The sequence below is a fragment of the Nanorana parkeri genome, unplaced genomic scaffold (assembly GCF_000935625.1).
Source record: "Nanorana parkeri isolate BGI_ZX_2015 unplaced genomic scaffold, ASM93562v1 scaffold280, whole genome shotgun sequence".
NCBI lineage: Eukaryota > Metazoa > Chordata > Amphibia > Anura > Dicroglossidae > Nanorana > Nanorana parkeri.
The window spans coordinates 1120871-1142189 of record NW_017306548.1 but is presented as its reverse complement, the minus strand read 5'-3'; the positions used below and the strand labels follow the sequence as shown (position 1 = coordinate 1142189).

At 48.6% G+C, this 21319-nt stretch overlaps 3 protein-coding genes across 3 annotated transcripts in view; 2 read left to right on the top strand and 1 right to left on the bottom strand.

The window, feature by feature from the left end:
• The window catches only part of APRT (adenine phosphoribosyltransferase), a 9583-nt gene extending 7710 nt beyond the window's left edge, over positions 1-1873 (top strand). Inside the window, exon 5 of the mRNA XM_018557343.1 lies at positions 1592-1873. Within this exon, the coding sequence (XP_018412845.1) occupies positions 1592-1734 (143 nt within the window). The 3' untranslated portion in view covers positions 1735-1873. The remainder of the gene's footprint in view (positions 1-1591) is intronic.
• Positions 1874-8462: 6589 nt separating this feature from the next.
• SPATA2L (spermatogenesis associated 2 like) lies at positions 8463-14381 on the top strand. The gene is made up of 4 exons (XM_018557316.1): positions 8463-8537; positions 9975-10081; positions 10336-10639; positions 13412-14381. The coding sequence occupies exons 1-4, from the start codon at positions 8463-8465 to the stop codon at positions 14348-14350; spliced, it is 1425 nt and encodes a 474-aa protein (XP_018412818.1). The 3' UTR covers positions 14351-14381.
• A 5649-nt stretch (positions 14382-20030) lies between these two features.
• Positions 20031-21319, bottom strand: part of CDK10 (cyclin dependent kinase 10) — a 20064-nt gene continuing 18775 nt past the window's right edge. The window contains exons 11-13 of the mRNA XM_018557334.1: positions 20552-20691; positions 20412-20464; positions 20031-20169 (exon numbers count right to left, since the gene is read on the bottom strand). Coding sequence (XP_018412836.1) covers positions 20072-20169; positions 20412-20464; positions 20552-20691 — 291 coding nt within the window. The 3' untranslated portion in view covers positions 20031-20071. The remainder of the gene's footprint in view (positions 20170-20411; positions 20465-20551; positions 20692-21319) is intronic.

Here is a 21319-nt window from a genome sequence, read left to right as displayed (position 1 = left end):
AAAATCCGTATTCTGCATTTGTTGGTCAGCGCGGTCAGTGCTTGCCATTTGCGAGTGACATTTCAAATACATACCGCAGGGCTGCAATTCCGTGTACGGAGTACGGATATATTACACCGGGTACGCGGAGGGGAAGGAGCAATTGTCGACAGGTAAGAGCAGCAGGAAGGGGGGAGAGGGGGGCAGATTGGTTGTGGTAATCCCATTTTCCCAAATGTGACCGGGGAAAGTGGAATTACTTTTTAAGAAGAAACACTAATTCAACATTTATCAACAAGGCTTGAAAAATTTGAGGGTGTCTCACCAGTCAGCCAAAAATGTCACCACTCAGCATGACCGGACTATAGCCTTGCAATTTACGTTAACATTTTTTGGGGACACACAGAGCTTTCTTTTGGTGGTATATAATCACACTGAGGGGGGTTTATTTTTTACTATAGAATGAAAAAAGTACCGTGAATTTCGAAAAAAAAAAAGTTTTCCCTACGGTATGTTAAAAGACATTTATTCTCACCCATATTTTTGGTCAAATATAAAAGTCGGGGTCACTTCGGGTACATAGACACCAAACATGTCAAGCCTTAAAATTGCAAACAACAAACAAATCAAAAATTGGCCACAGACGACGCTTTTACCGCTCATCAGTTTAGTGTTATCAGTGATTAATGGCCCTGTGATATGTAACATGTGCGGCGCAATCGCACGTAGGCGCACCCAACGCATGTTTGCGTGTGTATGTGGGGCGCAGGGGGACTTTAAAAAATAAGTTGGTTTTTTTTGTATGCTTTTCATTTTTTTTATCACTCCCTTTTTTTTTTCCTTATTGCTATTCACATAGGGGGCTAAGAAGCTCCCTATGTGATAGCCAATTTACGTGACAGGTCCTCTTTATGAAGACATCAGGGGTCTCCAAGACCCCTAATGTCAACTACGGACCCCCAGAGAAGCTGATGAAGCAGAGATCTGCTTCAGCAGCTTCTCCCCAACTTCTGTAGCTGGGAATGACGCTGATGGCGGAAGTAATGTAATATACATCACTTCCTGCATTCGGGGACCGGAGAGGAGATCAGAGGGAGATCGTGTACCAATCTCCCTTTGATCTCCTGTCACAGAGCAGCCGTGGCGGTCCCGGCCACATCTCGGTGACGGCTGCGGGGGATGGGGGGAAAATCGCAGCTAATACAAGGTGATCGGGCGTCACTAGAATGTAAAGCTCCCGTCCGGCCGTTTTAATTACAACGGCTGGCCGGGAAGCTACTCGCCTGGCTCCGGCGTCCTCTCGTCACAGACACAGATATTTTTTTTTAATCAACTTTTAAAGTGAACCTGCGAGGATAGAAGTATAGGGGCTGTCATGGTTGAAATATACTATTGGCTTCACTGCCCAGTGAGTCTAATGGCCTGGAAGCCAGTGAGGTGATAAAACATGAACTCCCATCGTGTTATTCTCTTCCACATTCGAGCCATGACACGAGGATCAATGCCTTGGAGCTTGCACTGGCAGCACACGTAGCTCTGTCCTCACAATAGGAAAAGATGCAGCACTGAGATGAGAAATGATGCATGTGACTGATAGTTTTATTCTTTGCAGGTACCATGAAAGCGGCATGTGAACTCCTACAGCGGAAAAACGCCGAGATCCTGAGTTGCTTGGTGCTGATTGAGCTGACGTCATTGAAAGGGGCAGAGAAGCTACAACCACACTGCGTCCACTCCCTGCTTCAGTATGACTGACCACAAACTAAATGAGGTTCCTGGCGTTATGCTGACTTCATGGCTGGCTGCAAAAGTTCAGTGCCTTCTACAGATCAAAATGTACTTCTCGGTATACAATTGATGCCGGGAAATGTGCACTTTTTAAAATAGATGCATGCACTTTGCTTATGTGTGGCAAACGAACCACACGCACATTTACGCTCCAAGTCTGTCTGGTCATAGCTTGTTCAGGGTTAAAGTGACGCTAACCCTAGGAGTTAATTCTAAAAATACATTCAAGTACTTTATTAACAGAAATGTATCTTATTTGTATATCACTCGGCTGTAGATCCTCAAATCATCTCTGAATTGGTGCTGACACTGTCCTTCCTTCTGGAGGGGGGCTACTCTTGTTCCCCATGGTCCCTGTGTGTTGTAAAGTAGTCACCGCTCCAAGCTCATTCCCGGAGGAGAGTCGTATGCTTCCGTATAACTGACGGTGGAGTGTATATCACTTTGGCAAGCCAGTGGAGCGGTGAGGGAGTCGGTTCTAAATCTAAAGCTGGCTTTACTTCAGTAGAATTTTGTTTGGCAAAATAAATTTTCCAAACATTTGTTTGATTTTCTAATAGTTAAGGGGGTCAAATCTAATATCGTTTCCTTCCGTAGTCATGAAAAAAAAAAAAAAGCAGGATGGAAATTTTCTCTCAAGCAAACCAAATTCTAACAGTGAATGTGGTTTTTGTTCGGGGAAACTTCATTCATTTCCAAAATCCAGTGTTAAAACCAAACATTTCGGGGGGCGTGGCCTGGCTATGGCGGAGTAGAGACGCTGATCCTTTGAGCTCCGCTGCTACCCGGGCATCATCCAAATACCTCATCAGCCACTCGTTCTCGCCCGATGTCTAAGAGGTGCAAAGCTGCAGGGGAACCTCTCCGGTGACCTACACCCTTTCTTCGCCTCACCGTCTGTCTCTACACGGTCCGCAACAGCCAACCGCATGGCGCCGCCGGAACAACTGCGGCCTTCCACCGCGTCCGCAACCCGAGTCACAGCGGACCTCACTTCACTAGTCGGACCGGCAGATCGTGACTGTGCCCCGGACACTTCCATCAGACCAACGCCGGGCACTGCCGCAGGTCATGTGCCGGCAGGACAAGCCGCCCACATGCCTCAGCCAGAGACCGGGACGCCTCTCTCGGCAGGTGAGATGTCGGCCATACTCCTCTCCCTACCCACTAAGAGGGACATGGCTGTGCTGGTCTCCAATATGGAAGCCGCATTGCGACAGGACATTGCGGGAATCACAGCCTCGGTTTCCCAATTAGAGGACAGGGTCACCTCGCTTCACAATAACCATGATGCTACAAACCAACGCCTGGCAGCCCTGGAAGCCAAGGTCATGCATCAAGAAGCCAGACTTACCTCTATGTCGCTTTCCCACGATGATCTAGAAAACCGTTCCCGCCGCAATAACATCAAACTGCGCGGCCTACCCGAAACCACGGTTGCGGCAGACCTCAGGGCGGTGGTGTCCCACATCCTTAATGCCACGATGGATAAACCACCTGACACCCCCCTGGAACTTGACCGGGTCCATCGAGTGGGAGGACCACGACCGGATAGAGACACCCGTCCCAGAGACGTCCTCTGCCGCGTACACCACTACACGATCAAGGAACATATCCTGCATCAAGCTTGGCGCAAAGGACCGACTCCCTTTGAAGGCACAGATATCACCCTCCTGCCTGATCTGTCCAGACGCACCTTGCAGATGCGTCGCATACTACAACCACTGCTTACTGTGATCCGGGAGCCGGAGCGCTATACTCATGGGGTTACCCATTCTGCTTGAGCGTCCGCAAGAATGGGGAGTCGTTTATACTCCGCAACCCGGACCAACTCCCAGCCCTGTTCTCTTTCCTGGAGACCGCCTTGGTGGACATTCCTAACTGGCTCCAACCTGACCTGCCCGAGATGCCTCGCTCCATGCCTCAACGCAGCCGACGTCGGGAACCCTCAGGCACGAGACCGCGACCACGGATTCCGACGCCCCTGGGTACAGACGTGGAGCCCCGTGCTGACGGATGGGACACTACATCCAGAGAACTGTGAGTGCCTCTCACTGCGGCTGACCGCTCGTCGCTGCTCTCCTGATGACCATGTTTCCCAACTACCTGCATTCATCTCGACTCCGCATTGGACCCGTGTACATGCCTGGAGTGCAGTGCCCCTCCGATATGAACTCATTGACTGACCTTCATGCAGCCCCGGGTGATGTATCCACACGAACTACCACACATCGAAAGTCTCACTAGTTTTACCCGAGTGTTGCACCGCGTCTGCCTCCCGTACGGGGGGGGGACCGACGGCTTGGACCTTAGTCTGGGCGGTTCGATCCCCTCCCGTCGGGATGTGGACGGGGAGGGCCCTGGACGACCTAAGCCGCCAGCATAGCACTGGGCCCGCGTCGTTGTTTCCATATCACCTTGCTGATGCCACTGATGTTATGGTTTTCTTGTTATACCCTGCATCCCCTGGAGCTGCTGGAGGCGGCGCCTGGGGATGTTCGTGGGGGCACTCCAGGACTGCCTGCGCGGCTCGACCTGTAGGAGGCGAGTGGTGTAGGGGTACTGAATCATTGTCGGCTGCGGAGGGGGCGGGGTGACCCGGGTATCCCTGGGGACTCCCTCCCGCGCCTGCATACGAAAGGGACTGACCGCAGACACGAATTCGCTCTAGGATATGTGTTATTGCAACCTCTTATACAGTTTGAATTGTGGTTACTTTTTTTTGTTTTAGTTTAATCCTGATGCGGCGGCTCATTGTTATGTTTGAAATTGTTCTAACCTATAACGTTATTGTCTTCTCCTGCACTGCCATAGACTACCTACTACCCCCCAGTAGGTTTGTGACCACCACTAGCTCCAGCCTTGCTTGGAATAGACGGTGATCCGTTTGGCTGGTTGTCCAGCCCCATGTAGATTTTGATCCTCCTTATACGACCCTTCCCCCAAAGATACAACTCCTACTTACCTCCCTCCTATCCCCTCCCCGCTAGGGTACCTCCTCCCCCCTACCCACCCGCTACACAAGTTACTATTGTATCCCCTCACCTAGCCCCCACCCGCTCTTCCCCGCCTCCCCTACAACCGGAACATGGCAACCCTCAAAATCCTCTCCTCCAATGTAAAGGGCCTAAACGTCCCTGAAAAAAGGAGAATGATCCTAGATGAACTTCACCACCAGAGGGCAGACGTTGCATTCCTTCAGGAGACGCACTTCCAACTGGATCACATCCCCTGTATTGGCACTGCGCAAACAACACGCTCGGACGTATGTTCCCTCGGTCACTTCGCCCAAGGGTACCAAACTCTCCCTACCGGCGGAAATAGCGGAGGCCTTTGCGGACTACTACAGAGACCTTTACAATTTAACGGAACCCGCAATGCCGCAGGACATCCAGATCCCCCAGGCCCGCATTGCCCAATATATCCAGAACTCGGGCATTCCGAAGCTTGACCCAGAGGTTACCTCACTGCTGGAAACCCCGATCTCAGCGACAGAGCTGGAGTCCGCAATCAAACTCACCCAGACTGGCAAAGCCCCTGGCCCAGACGGCTACTCCTTAACGTACTACAAGCGCTTCCTACCACTACTTACCTCTCCTTTCTTAAACGCACTTAACTCCATTCTTGACGCCCACACCCCACCGCCCGACTCCCTTAGGGCCTACATCACGGTCATACCCAAAGGATCCCGCCCTCTGCCTCTGACCCCCAGTCCTCCTACCCTCCTACCTTAAACGACCCTCACAGGCAGATAGCTCACATGGCACACCCGCCTTCCTACGGTAACCCTGTCCATTAGTGTAGTAAAACCTCACCATGCTTTATCAACGATCGTGGGATACCGTTTCACCGAAACCTGGGTTCTCAGCTACCGTGACCCTAACTACTAATACCCTGGCGGGGGGCGCCCCAGGGGTCCTTCACCGCGAGAGAACCCGGGTGCCCTCTACCCCAGTCCTTAATGCTCAGGGTTACTACCTACCTGATGAAACCACTTTATATGTTGTGATGTTATGTTTGTTGGCATACTTGTTGCTATTTTGTACATGGCTCATTCTTTTATTCATGGGCACTATACTACACTCTGTATTGTACAAATTGTATAAAACTGTGAAAAAATCCAAATAAAGAATTTATAAAAAAAAAAAAACATTTCAAGTGACATTTGTCATGTCTCTGATGGCATTATCGAATGTTCTGACAGTATTTTTTTGTATGACTGTTCGAACCACAATCTACCAGTGTATGGCCAGCTTTATGCCTCATTCACATGGAGCGTGTTGCCCCATACAGTGTGAAGGGATGCATTTTCATGCGTTGGGAAGAAGCGTGCGGGCAGTTTATTTAAAGGAGAACTACGGGGTCAGGGCTATTCCCCATAGTTCTCCTAAGGGTAACGGGAGGACACAAACTAGCGTCCTTCTGTCACCCAGAGCTCAGTATACCGCGAGCTACAGTATACTGAGACTCCGCAGCCGGATCGGATCCCGACAATTATGTCTGGATCCGCCCAGCTGCGTGAGTGACAGCTGGCTCTGCCTATCTAGAGGCAGAGCCAGCTGTACCCGCCCCCTCCCCGGTCCGTTCCGCCAGTCAGCGCTGGAGGATCAGATAGGGGAGGGGGGAAACCAGTCCCTCCCCTGTCACGGCTCTCTGCCGGCACAGGATCGAGAAGTGAGTGAGCGCCGGTATGTGTTCGCTCACTTCCCGATCTACTGAGCCGACCTGCGACAGTCTCATTGTCACAGGTCGGCTCAGATAATGAGGCTGAGTGAAAATCACTCGCCTCGTAATTCTCTAAGTCTATATTGTCCTTTAAGTCTATAAAGACGCAGGAGCTGTGCACCCTCACCAGCTAGACGCCAATGGTGCATGGACCTGGATCCATCATATATGTGTCAGAGGCTGTACACGGTCTGTGTGCTGCTGTCAAAAATAATATAAGAGTAAAAGATCCCGTGGAGGGTCAACACATTTTGTGAACTGTTTAAAGTGGCCACTTCAGCCCATCCTTTATTGTCCTCCCAGAGTGGACGGTATATTGGAGGAAAGGGTGCACAGAATGAGGGATTCAACACGCCGCATTGTGAATGGAACGCTTTGCTTGAGGACCTGTGTGGTCTCAGCCTTACAATGCGCACTGGGCAGATAGACAGTTCACCTTTTGTTCTCTGATACTTGAAATTTTTATTTTGTCCAATGATTATTATTTTAAGGCTGAAAATAATAAAACGGTGATTTTTCTATATTCATGTGTGTTCAGGTCTCTTTAAAAGTGGATCTATAATTGGAAATCCATAGGGACCATTTCAGATCTAATAGTTGGTTAGCAAGTGAGTCAACTCGGGAGACTCCCACCTTGGACTGCAAGATTACTCTGTGTGTCCCGGCGGCTAACTCTCGGTCAGTTGTTGGCTGCACATAGTTTATAGTGTGGAGGTAGGAGACTGTCAAGACTTTGCTACCCCAATAAGCCCCAAGAGACTAACGTATAAACATTCTGCTGGGTGTATAGCTGGATTAATGCTGTTCGCGCGACATTACCATCAATGAATGGAGCTGAGTAGCATAGGAATTTACTTTGCTCATTGGCTCTATCTAGTGGCAGGAATGCCATACGAATGGCTTCTGCCCAGGTATATCTGCTGCCATTGTTGTACTTGTATCTGCTCTCTGATTAATAACATATGGCTTAGCAAAGTGTGGGACCTTACCTGTGGTGGCTCACAGAATTGGCTGGAGAATATGCCGCAAACATAGAGTACTCCAGTCTATAACATCTTCATGCTACAGCCTGCCATGAATAGAAAGTATGTCGGAGAAAAGACTCTGAGGTAAACCTGAGCTGGTAGACGGACATTGATGTTGGTGTTGTTAGCACTCCTTTGCCTTCATGTTGGTCTTTTGGTTTTACCATTTTACCTGGACCGGGCATTTATTGTAGGGTACCTGACCCCCATACTTGCTCCGTTTAAGTAAATCACTCAGTGGTTATCTCGAAGAACAAACATGGCAATCCGGGATCAGCAGATTCTAAAAAGAAAAACTCGGCAATACATTTCCCATCTTTCTACTGAAGTCTACAGGTTGAAGTAAGCCAGCCGAGTGTTTGTGGGCTCCAATGGTCATCTAAGGCCTGGTTCACACCTGTACGTTTTGTAGCGCGTTCAACGCTCTACAAAACGCTCAAACATGAAAATCCCATTGTTTTCTATGGGTATGGTTCACACCTTGCCGTATTTCAGCCCGTCTGAACGCGCTACAAAACGGCCTACGCCTGAAAAGGTACATGAGCTTCTTTGCTGCGTTTTTGTCACGCGTTTCCATTGGGATACAGCCAAATAGCCCTCGGAAACACTGTCGCGCGATTTTTTACCGCGACTCGCGGTAAAAACGCGCGCGCCAAACGTGCATATTCGATACGCCTAGGTGTGAACAGAGCCTTACTCGGTAAGCTTCTTCTGACATCCCAAGTCACCCGGGATAGAGACCTCTACACCGTGCAGCAACTCTTTAGATGCCAGGTATAAGTGTAGCAGGGAAAGGAGTCTATTCCCTGCATATTGCACGTCTCCCACATTAGAGGGGATGAAATGTTTTGCACTAATCCAGCAGCCCTTTAGTGCAGGGGGATCAAAGTATCGCAAACCGGTACTGTGTGGCCCGCAGCTGGCTGTCAAGTCAGGAACGCAGTAATGGGGCGCATACCTGACTTGGGGGAACAGCTACACCATCTCTTCGCATTGCCGACATTCAGCTCCCTTCGGATGGTGATCTGACATCCTTCACTGAGCGCCGGCCAAAAGTGGATTAGTACGGTCTGCACTCTGCACCAGCCAATGGTACAGACAGTACTAATCCACCACCGAACCACCAGGAAATGTGCCTCCTCCATGCAACAAAATGGAAGCAGGTGAGGGGGGCTCTTTCTTTTATTTCATGTGGGGGGTGTTTATTAGTGTGTGTGTATTATGTCCCATTCACACCTGTACCTGAGACACAGGAGGTCATCCGGAGCACTGACACTCGGGAGACACAGAGAGCAGTCCATCCGGAGCACTGACACTCAGGAGACACAGAGAGCAGGTCATCTGGAGCACTGACACTCAGGAGACACAGAGAGCAGGTCATCTGGAGCACTGACAATCAGGAGACACAGAGATGTGTGTATATGCATGTAGGATGTGTATGTAGGATGCATGTGTGTGTGTGTAGGATGCATGTTTGTGTGTAGGATGCATGTTTCTGTGTGTAGGATGCATGTTTCTGAGTGTAGGATGTGTATGTAGAATGTGTGTATGTGTAGGATGCATGTTTCTGTGTGTAGGATGTGTATGTAGAATGTGTGTCTGCAGGATGCATGTTTCTGTGTGTATGTATGTGTGTAGGATGCATGTTTCTGTGTGTATGTATGTCTGTAGGATGCATGTTCCTGTGTAGGTGAGCTTCTTTGCTGCGTTTTTGTCACATGTAGAATGTGTGTCTGCAGGATGCATGTTTCTGTGTGTATGTATGTGTGTAGGATGCATGTTTCTGTGTGTATGTATGTCTGTAGGATGCATGTTTCTGTGTGTAGGATGTGTGTGTAACATGCATGTTTCTGTGTGTAGGATGTGTGTGTAGGATGCATGATTCTGTGTGGCTATAGAATGCATGTTTCTGTGTGTAGGATGCATGTTTCTGTGTGTCTATAGAATGTATGTTTCTGTGTGTAGGATGCATGTTTCTGTGTGTCTATAGAATGTATGTTTCTGTGTGTAGGATGCATGTTTCTGTGTGTCTATAGAATGTATGTTTCTGTGTGTAGGATGCATGATTCTGTGTGTAGGTGTGTGTAGGATGCGTGTGCTGTGTTTGTGTGTCAGATGTACTGACAACATGGAAGACAGAAGTGCAGCTCCTATTACTACTTCCTCATAGTTCCGCACAGATATGCAAATATATATTTCCTAATGTTTCATAGGGCACGGGGGGGGCACACAAGCGCCGGAGTTCATGGCAGTCCAAGTCCGATATTGTCATCGCTCACATACATTGCATGTAGTGGTGCTGGAGACGACAGACATGAGCTGAGCCGGGCCCTCCATGACCGACAGGGGCCCGTGTGATCTCATGGGTGGTGAGGGGAAGGAACACATTTACATGCACACGCTGGTAGCGTGGATGACGTGCACGCTCATGACCTGAGCTGTGGGCGTGCATTTCAGGGGGGAGGGGGTGTCACTTCATATCATTGCTTCCCTACTCCTAGAATCTATGTGGATCTCGGTGTGTTTTTCTCCCGGCTGAAGGTGACAGATGAGAGCAGACAAAGGTAAATATTGCCTCTTGCGTGTATAATATTGCATTTCCTGGCGCTCGTGCTTTCATTTCTGTCCAGGTTTGTTTCCACGTATGTGCATTCTATCACCAGCCGTCTTTAGATCGTATACTCCTGTTATCTTCCTCCGATGACCTTCCAGAACTTCAGATACTCCGCACAGGATGTCACTGCTCTGGAATTGTCTTGTGTTGACATATCATTGGTTACAGGCCTAACAATCTGCTGTGTCCATTGTCTTTCCCCAGGATGAGTGTGGACTCCCTGCTGGCTCAGTACCGGAGCTGGCTGCTCAGTATCTCACCTCAGGGCGATAGAGCTTCATGTACAAACGCCAAGCTGATTGACAAGGTGAGGGGAAGTATCCTGGAAGAGCCCGACCTGCACCATGCTTTCCACAATGATGTCTTCTCCTTGGTCGCCAGTGGCCTCCAGGACCAGTCAGATCTACTCTCCACCCTGAATCGTATGGCCGATGCCTTCCAGACTCTGGAGCTGGCTGCCCTTCATCTTTATTTTACTCCTTGGAGAAAAGAGTTTCACACTATTAAGGTGAGTGAGATCCCCAAAGGACTATTCAGATCAGCGTTCCTGACTGGGGCCTCCGGGTCACCATACACGATACAATGTGACTGTACACAGTGGCATCCCGAGGCCGGGTGTCACCCGGAGCGGTTACCGGGTGACACCCCGCCGTGACGTCACCGCGCACGAAGGCATCATCGCACATGCGCGGCGAGCTTATTGATACGTACCGGCGGCCATCTTGGTGATGGATGCCGGCAGAGAAAGGAGGAGACAGTCACCCGGCGGGATAAGGTATGATGCCGGCTCCCCTACTCTCTCCCGAAACTGTTGGGCGCTCGGCCCATGACTGAGTGCCTGACACCAAAATGACTCTGAGTCATTTTGGTGTCACCCGGGTGTGGGCTGCACCCCCCTTGTGACGCCACTGACTGTACAATCATTGTACTGTCAACTCTAGAGTTACCAAAACGATGTAATATGAGGACCTACCTAACCTGCTCAATCGAGTTGTATTCAATCATGCCGGTGCTTACACTACGTAGTGGTTGGTAGTTCTAAAAGACATTGTACAATCACTTTGTAATGTGTGTGCGCGCGTGGTAAGATAAAGGGGCTTCTGGAAAGATCCATTTAAACAGCAACTTTCTGAGCCACCATTGTACACATGGGACAGCTTTTTAAAGGACCGGTCCACCACCAGGTCTTTGTCTTTTCCCTCCCCGAGCCTGTGACTGGACAGTGAAGGAGAAGCAGCAGAATGATGAGCTCATTTCTGTGTCACTCTGCTTTCCTCCTATCAGCATGTCCCTAATTAGTACATGAGAGCTGCAGCTCAACCAACTTTCTCCTTGTGCTGCTATTCCCTCTCTCAGTCTGAGTCTGCTGTACAGGAGATAGCAAGAGGCTGATATCAGGTCAAACGAGAGGTACTTACACTGTTTAACGTTTAGAAAAAATGAATTGAATTTATGAATACAGATCTACATGAATGTGTGTTTTTCTATCTGCCTGGAGTTCAGCCTTCATTTACAATCTAACCTGTACCTGATTTGTTCTTGTTCAGTATATTAAAGACGATCAGCTTCAGGCATTTTTTAGTGCAGGCTCTGACAAAATATTAAACAGCAGCCCCAGGTAATGTAACATGTTATATCTGAACTCCGACCTTCCCTTCAGTCTTGCACAGTTGTAGCGGCTCCTCTCCTGGACTGGAATGGCTTCCTCTGATATCACTGCACACTGCGAGCTTCTCACCATGTGCAATAGAAGCTGCAGCAAGTCAGATAGAGCCCGCCTCATTCCCTGGCTGGAGGACGTCCAGCATTGTCTAGCGCTTTCCTCCCCAGCCTCACTGTCCCTGACCCGCCACTTTAATTGGATTTTAGTTCTTTCCATCCTGGAGGCTCAGCGTCACATATAGACATTACCTAGGGGACACCCACTCCTCCAGACTGACACCCAGCCATAAAGGCATTTTAATATTTGCATAACTCCTCCCAAGAGCCAACCTACTGGGCGGTCCTGTATTGGGGATCACTTGGGGAACTTGTTTGATTAAAGGAGCAGATGCAACATTTGAAAATCGTTGCATCCAATCAGCTGCAGTCAGTGTTTGGGTATTCTGACAGCAGTGGGCACCGGCTATCAGGGTACAATAGCCAGCAGGGAAAATTCCTCCATCCGCACTCTTTAGCCTGAATGGGGGAATCGACTGATTTTCTTTTTTGTTCAGCCACACAGGAAACATATTAAAGTGTATGGCCAATTCTAGTTCATATCCGATTATTAATAGCGAGGTGGGTGAGGGCAGGAGATGACTGCAGGGTAAACCACTGGCAGGAGTGTGCATTTCAAGTGTATGTAGAGCCAAAAGTATTTTTCTTAATTTTGGACAGACTAGAGCAGGATTAGATCTTATCAGTGGCGTCACAATGGGGTGTGGGGGGTGCGGCCCGCACCCGGGTGCCACCATTGGAGGGGTGGCAGTCATTTTGGTGTCACCCCCTATGAAAAGTCGGGCACTCGGTCATGGACCGACAGCCCAGCAGTTTTAGGAGAGAGGAGGGGACCCGGCGGCATACCTCATCCCGCCGAGTGAACATCCCCTCCTCTCTCTGCCGGTATCCATCACCAAGATGGCATGCGTTAATAAGATGACCGCGCATGCGCAATTACGTCATCGCACACACGCGTTGACTTTACGGCGGACTGTCACCCCTTCTACGCTCTGGGTGACACCCGGCTTGGGGCTCCATGCCAAGTTTTAATTGTTGTCTGTGTCTCCGCTGGGGAGATTTATCCCTCTATTTGTCCTGGTGACACCATTACCGAGCCAGAAGCGTTAGGAAATCCAACATTTTTGAGTTGTCATGAATGCCGGAGATGAGGGAAATCTTCTGATGGGGACAAATCTTCCAATCAAGGCTGTCCATACACCGCTCCCCGCAGGGATAGGTGAGTGACAGTCACGGCTCTCTGCAGGGACAGGATAGAGAGGTGAGCGAACGCCGGTATGTGTTCGCTCGCTTCCCGATCTATTGAGCCGACCTGTGACAGTTTCATTGTCACACGTCGGCTAGAACTATGAGGCTGAGTGATTTTCGCCTCGCCTCATTCCCCTCACTTTGGGGAGCACTCCTCTCCATACCTGTTACGGCTCTAGGACAGGAAGTGAAGGGAAATCCCCGATGCAGGACACAGGCAGCAAAGAATAATCAGATACTAAAAAATAGCTTTACATCCATGTAAGTGATCCATATGCCAGCAGAACATTAAACCTGCTTTGTCTCCCTACAGACCTACTCTGGCCATTACGTACACATATTGGAGCCGGCGCTCTCTCAAGATGGAATTTTTCTGGCTCTCGGCAAATTAGGGTACGAGCCGCAGGAAGGTGGGACTTGCCTGTGTCTGCAGGTCCTGCCTTCAGAACACGCGCTGAGTATGGCGGCCCTGGGCTTCCTGGCTGCTCAGTTGGAGTGTCGCATACTGACTGACATCGTCCAATGCTCGGGACCTGCGTCGGTGAACGGAGCCGATCTCATCCAGGAGAGGAAGACCTGGAGAGGAGAAGCTGCATGTATGGAGAGACTACAGAAGCTGATCCAGGAAGCCGACCAAGTTCCCAAGTCTCCTCCCACCCTGGAAGCTTGCAAAAGCGGCGCCTTTAATGGAGACAGCGAGTTATACAGGCCCAAGTTCTGTGACCTTTGCCACGAAACCTGGGATCAGCACCGGAACGGGAAATGTAGGGAAAGAACCGAGACACAGGATCTTCTCCCACGTGGAGAGGACGCCAGTCACGGGTTACGGAAACAGGTTGAATTTGACATGCATGACTGCGTGTACGCGGATAATTCGTTGGAGCAGTGTTGTGCCGAGTGTCGCCTTTTCCACAGCTCGTCCTGTCCAGTGCTGCCAAAGTGCAAGAATTTGGGGCACCCGGTCACCCAGCTGACTCCGCTGAAGAAGCGGGAAGCCGTGATGGAGGAAGAGGGCAAGAAATACCAGTTGCACATCTGCTTACAGCCTGGGCAGTTGCCGCATTACCGCTGCTCTGAGTGCAGGGAACTTCATTACATAAACTGCAAGGGGCTGGAGCAGTGCCGCAGCAAGAAGCACAGCGCCAAAATGATCATGCTGGAGAAAGACCAGCAGCTATGGTTACGGCGGAGCTTAATGGACCTGACCCAGCTGTGTATAGACAGAGCTGTGGATAGGGGCAGTGAAGTGTAACCCTCTAAGTCAGGGGTAGGCAACCTTGGCACTCCAGCTGGGGTAAAACTCCAAATCCCATCAGATCTCTGCCTCTAGGAGTCATGCCTGCGGCTGTCAGAGTCCTGCAGTGCCACATGGGACTTAGAAGTTCCACAACAGCTGGAGCGCCAGAGTTGCTTACCCCCTGCTCATTCTGTTCTCATTCATATGCAAACATTTGATTCTGTTTTTTGTCGCATGAGGGAACATATCGGGACAGATAAATGGGAACTGCCGCCGTTCTCTATGCAGTGCAGCTTCATCTCAAGAACCCATTGAAAGCCAAGGAGCAACCTGAGAGCTTCTTTCTTACCCGTGGGTGACAGCAGACTGTCAGGAATCTAGATGGGAGTAATCTGCACCTAGAACAGAGGGGATTACCGTCTTCTTGCCGAAAGCGACGACTCCATTTAATAGTGCCACTAGCCCTCATTCACACGAGCCTTCTGTGTTTAGGGGATGGAGAAATGCCTTGGGGAACAAATATACTTTATACTTCCCAGATCATGTTCCTGCATTTGAATGTACTCGGCCTTTACTTGTGTTTAGACTCATTCAGAGTATCTGGTACAGTTGCTGCCATTTTTCAGGAGGAATACAAGACAACATGATGTTTACAGTACTCATAAAGCATAATGAACTTTTCCGCCACAAAAGGGTGAAGAGTTTGGAGAAGGCCGGAGAAGAGAACAATGTAGGACAACATAGCTGGACTGGGAAGTGAGCTGAATTGGAGAATGTTTCCCAACCAGTTATGTTGTCCTAGATTGTTCCCTTCTACTCCCTCCTCCAAACCCTTCACCCTTTAGTGAATAGCCCTGTAGATGCAAAAAGTTTCCCAACACACTCACCAGCCAGCATGCAAAAAAACTTCTCACCACTAAGGTTAAAAAACAGAGGTTTGGATACACGTCTTCTGCAGAAAATGTGAAAGGCGCACAGCCGCGCCAAGGCACCTCTATATAGTGAAGTCCTAACTCTAAACTATGAGAGTCTCCATCTTGGAGCACATGGGGCAAAAGATAAAATTGGGTGCAGGTTTGTCAGGAGGACGCCTAACCTCCCTTTGTGCGTCCCTGTGCCTTTAAGGGAGGTTGGGCTTCCTCCTGACAAACCTGCACCCAATTTTATCTTTTGCCCCATGTGCTCCAAGATGGAGACTCTCATAATTTAGAGTTAGGATCGCACTATATAGAGGTGCCTTGGCGCGGCTGTGCGGCTTTCACATTTTCTGCAGAAGACGTCTATCGAAACATCTGCTTTTAACCTTAGTGGTGAGACAAGTTTTTTTGCATGCTGGCTGGTGAGTGTGTTGGGAAACTTTTTGCTGTTACTGTTTAAAGCCCTTCCATGTGCTCCTTGCTGTAAAGCTGGTAACAAATCCATGAGTGCGTTTGCCATTTGTTTGGCTAGCCCTGTAGATGTTCTCTATAATATGGCAAATCTTGACTCTTGAGTTCAGGTCCACTTTATGCTAAGGTCAGATGATCGGTCTTCTGTCGAAATGGCCAACTCATTGAGATCTCCAACCCATTACGTCACGTCTGGTGATTTGCCAGTAGATTTAGAATATGCGTGTGCGCCAGCCGCGGCTGTGTTGGAATCCTCGAGTACTCCAAATCCCGTCAGTGCGCCTGCACGGCTTTACAATCCTTGCCTACCTTTCCAACCCGTCAGTGCGCCACCCAAGAGCAGTATGAAGTTCTCCAATTGGCATTACTGCGCCTGCGTACCCATCCGATTGCAGGTGCACTGACGGGTTTTGGAGAACTCAACGAGGATTCTGACCACGTTGGCTGGCACACGCGCACCAGCAACATCTCGTCAAAATCCACTGGCAAGTCACCGGACGTAACGAGTTGGAGGTGTGGACGAGTTGGCCATTTTGACAGAACACCGGCTCTTGCTCTGCTTTTGCACTATGCATTTTCAGTAGCATATTGCTATCTGGCGCTCTCTTTTTCTCTTGGTACAGGTTTTCTCAAATACATGCGACACAATAAGAGCTTTACATGACCGGCTCACACAGCTTTTTTTTTGAGTACGTGTTTTTTCATGTTATTAAATATTTGTGTGGAATTAATACATGCAGCGCCTTATTCTCAGGATTCTATACAAATGGCATGTTGGGTGACATGGGAGTAAATGGTTTAAAGCTCGGCCTCATACATACTATCTATTGTATTTTGTAAAGCTCAGATTATTTGCTCCACTTCCGTGGGATGTGATGTAAGCATGCTTTTCCTGCTTTGGTATTTCATGTCAGGGGTAGGCGACCTCGGCACCCCCACTATTGTGCAACTGCAAGTCTCGTGATGCTCTGCAAGTCTCTGACAGCTACAACTCCCATAATGGGATTTGTAGTTTAATCATAGCTTATTTTATACTGGGAGACGCAGCCAGCTCCAGTGGAACAATCTTTGAGTGTGGAAGGTTGCACAATAGGAAATTGCAACACTACAATAGCAATACTATTACCAGCGTGTGTTAGCTTTAGTTTACAGGTTAACTAGGTAACTTAAAGCTAAATACACAGTAGCAGTGCATGAGGTACCTGTTCTACCGGCCAAAGGGTTTAGAGCAGAATAGCCGAGCTGAATGCCGCTCGGTGGCTTTCGGCTAGTCACACTCTGCTGTTCGGCCCCTATATGAATGGCAGCGAGTGAGCTGCCGGAGCTTCGGCTCAGCCGATCCAGATGTTGGATCGGCTGTGTCGAAGTCCTTCTGCACTTCGGCTCAGCCGAACATGCAGCCGATGTACGGCTGAAATCGGTTGTACAAGTCTGAAGTGAATAGCCGAACAGCGTTTAGCTCACTTCACTTCGGGTTATTCACTCGGCAGCTTTGTGAATAACCCTCTTAGTGTTTTGTTGCTCAAAAGTAAGCGTGACAAAAGCACTCAAGACAAGGAATCCCATTCATTTCTATGGCCCCTGGTCACACCCGAGTGTATTGTCGCAAGCAGAAAAACTCCTGTCGCTGGAAAAAGTCCATGAATTTCTTTTTGGCAGATTACAGCCCTATTGGGTCCCATAGACTTCGATAAGAAAAGCCTGGAAACGTGCGTTTCATCGCACAAAATGTCCTACTTAAGTCTACGGGACCTAAAAGAGCTGTAATCTGGCAAGCGGTACCTCATGTACTTTTTCCAGTGACGGGCATTTTTCTGCTTGCGACAAAACACTCAGGTGTGACCAGAGGCCATAGAAATTAATGAGATTCCTTGTCTTTAGCATTTTGTTGCGTGACAGGACTAAGGGCCTGTGCGTTTTCCCACACCATTGAAATCAATCTAAACAAATAAAGCAGAAGGAACGCACATTGAAATGCACTTTATATTACATGTGCGGCAACACCAGCGATGCATTGATGTCCATCAGGAGGTCGGGTTGCATTCATACACATTTTCATTCACTTATATGGAAAGCACATCCAGGAACAATGCAAAGGTGTAAAGACAGCCTCAAGCTTTTTTTTTTGTGGTAGCTAGAGAAAGGTAAATGGTAAAAACAAACAAACCCCTCTGCCAGTAGATTTTTTTGGTGGTCTTTGTACCATTGGGGAAATTCCCCTTCACATTCTTTCCCAAAGACACAACAGGAAGTTGCATGCAAGTTACCTGTTGAACTTCCAGTTCTGCATTTCCTCACCCATTCTGAATGTTGCTATACAGGGGATTGCATAAGTCAGATACCAAGATTAATTCCAGTACTTACACTAGTTCGATGTAACAATGAATGAATGCAGAGCGGCATCAATTTGTGTATTTTATACCTGTCTGGAGGTCAGTCAGGGGAATTCTGTATATTCACATTCCTGGGAGAGGAGAGCTTTTCTGCTCACTGTTGTATGGATTCTTCTTCTCCTCAGTGATTAAAGCTGGGCATAGGCAGCTTGAGTGTCAGCTGATAAATGGTAGACTGGCTGCAATTCTAGTCCCGTGGGTGGCCCTACAAAAGACAATTTAAAAATCTACTAATCTGCATGGAAGGTGCCACTTGCAGAGTACATTAGCCAGCAGTGAAGATTCCTCCATCCACACAGTGCAGATGTCAAGTGATTTCCTCTCTCTCTCGTGGGCTGAATGGCTGAAATTCAAGTCACCTACACCCAGGCTAAAGTAGGCCAGACATACATACAATTCGCACACGGTGCCGCTGTCAGCACCCTTTTGTCCGGCATCCCTTGATCAGCTCATCAAAAGAGCCGCCTGGAAAAGTCTTGGCCAAACGGAGCTTACAGCCAAATCAGCTGCAGGGTCCATTCGGACAGCCAATAGAAACAGCAGGGGATTCCTCGATCAACACTCATAAGCGTGATGGGAGGAATCTGTTATATTTTCTTTGTTCAGCCCGCAGAAAATACATAACGCTTGTTAGAATGGTGACCTTGGAGCAAAGGGAAGTGAATGTGGTTTCCAACATCCAGGATTACAATACACCTTAACTACTGCAGATCCCCGTGACTCCTTTAGCAAGTCATAACCTGCCATACCTTATGTCAGACAATGGGAGAGATTCTGAGTCAGTGAACAGCAAGAACCAAGACATGCATGTGTAATAGATCCCCAATGTGTGCCCTGGGACCAATTAAATGCAATTATCAGTGGCAAAAACACGGTCAAGAGACCTAATGTGTTCAGAGCGTACACTACAAACACTTTTCTTTTGATATATTCTCCTTTATTTTTCAAGAGTCTCCGAAACTAGGCACTCGTGTTCAATTAGGTCAAATCGTAGCTTTAGCAAACCCCTTCCTCTGCAACCCATAATGCAATGCCTTCGTCTCTAGGTAACAGGACTATGAGCAGGATAGAGGCAGAGTTTTCCTATAGTGAGGTTTGCCCCTTGCGTCGCTTAGCTCCCCCCTCCCGATCCCCCGTTGTGGTCCTCCAAGTCCACCTGGCTCCTCTGAGACCCCTTAACTGTAGCATTTAAATAAATAGACTCCTTTGACATTATGGAAGTTTCATGTCACACTTTATCCACATCTGACCATCTCTGCAATAGCCAGTAGCTGCCAAAGTGAATTTTCAGCATGAGTCAGGCTAGATTTCATGAATTCGCTGGTTAGGACTGCAGAGTGCCTTCATTATTCTTCCAGATGGGCTGAGGCTGGCATTGGAGGACACTCCACCCTGATATACATGAGGCACAAGTATAGGAAATGCCATTCTTTAGCTAATTCCTAATGAACACTGGAGGCCAAAGAAGCAGGGGGGTCCAATGCCTGGGCCTCCCACATCCACACGTAATGGGGAAATCAAAGTCAATAGCAGAAGAGGTGCAACCCAAATTCTGCAACATAAAGCCAGTGTAAAGCTCGACAGAGTGTGGTAGTTTGTCGCAGGGCCCTTGGTGGCCATCAGAAACGCTCCCGGGCCCTTTTTTGAAGCCTGCAAATTTCCAGTCTTATTATCAAAGGGTAGAAACATGGTGTCATAACCTAGTCCTTATCAGAGGAGGACCACAAGGACTCGAGACATCCAGAGGAAACCTTATTGTCAGTCCTCATACTTGGCTTCTTAGGCTGCCCAATCACAGACGGCATAGAAGTCCAAGTTCCACCATCCTCTACTCTTATTGCAGAGCCATTTTCTGGACATCATTCACACTGCAGAGCAGGAGCCAGCTAGCAGCACTGGAAAACATTACGGCTCCACTCTTATTCGCAGACAGAAGACAACACGAGTATGACGTTTCACTGCTTGCAGCGTTTAGTGTGGCCCTCCGCCCCGTAGCCGCTCACTCTCTTGTTGCGGTGATGCGGGAACGTCGGCATCAGTTGCGGCTCACAAGCTTAATAAAAAACAAAAAAAACAAGACGTTATTACAACAGGTAGTGTTACTTCTATAGAGCAGTGCCCTGGGGGGGTCTTACGTAGAAAAGTGTGCTAAAAGGTAAAATGTAATGTTGCCCCAATGAGCCAATCAGCTCCTATGACTTATTTTCAAAACTGGATAAAAAAAAAAAATTAGTTTAAGTTGAACGTGGCAGCAGAAGTATTCACTCCCTAAAAATACTGTATACTTTGACTTACGTAGAGGCTTTTCCTTGAAGTAGGAGCTGGCCAGACTGTCCTCGGCTGTGGCTCTGCCAAGGTACAAGAGAGATAACAGAGCTCAGTACTATAAGCTATAGCAATTAAAAGAAAAACCTTCCATTGTCTTATCCGCCTACCTCTTTTTTGGGTCATACATAAAGAGGAAGTTGAGCAGTCGCAGGCCGGCCTCTGACAGCCAGGGGAACTTGTGTTTCAGATTGTTGTACGGCTGTTTGCGTACTGTGTACTGGCCAACTAGAGGCAGCTTGGAAAAACCCTACAAGGAGAACAAAGCCGCGGACAACGAGACTGTAGGAGGTTAAACATCAACTTATTTACATTACACACTTTTCATGAGGACCAACGGACCCTTTAACATCTATTTTTTTTTTTCATACGGTTGGTACAGAGGTCCTCTATTAGAAATCCATCATTTCGTTCCTGTGAAGCCTCCAGGTTGTGACTTGGAGTTTACACAGTGCTGAGGTCTCTCTCCCTGCCTTCATGTTACATTGCTGTCCGAGTGACTGATCGACATGTGCAAATGCTGTCATGTAAGAGGAAGGACAGCATGTCATATGCTTTAACATACCCAGAAGTACGTATTTGCTGTTGAGGTGAACAGAGTTCTCCCTGCCTGAGATTTAATTTCATGCACATCATTGGTCTGACTTCTGGCCAAAGACCCGCCCTCTTGCCAGCTCCTTGTCCTATAAGAGCATTTTTGTAGTCATTGAAATTACTAGGGATGCACCGATACTGATACTAGTATCGGTATCGATGCCAAGTATTTGGGCGAGTACTCGTACTTGCCCAAATGCTCCAATGCCTAGCCCGATACTTCCGGTAGCAGGAAGCCGGCTCCATGCTCCCTCGTCACTTGCGACGAGGGAGCATGGAGCCGG

Bases quoted from the DNA above. Each gene is read 5' to 3' on its own strand.
- SPATA2L (XM_018557316.1), top strand. From the start codon at position 8,463: ATGGGGCGCATACCTGACTTGGGGGAACAGCTACACCATCTCTTCGCA. The intron at 10,082-10,335 runs GTAAATATTGCC...GTCTTTCCCCAG, and splicing joins ACAGATGAGAGCAGACAAAG to GATGAGTGTGGACTCCCTGC. The intron at 10,640-13,411 runs GTGAGTGAGATC...GTCTCCCTACAG, and splicing joins AAGAGTTTCACACTATTAAG to ACCTACTCTGGCCATTACGT.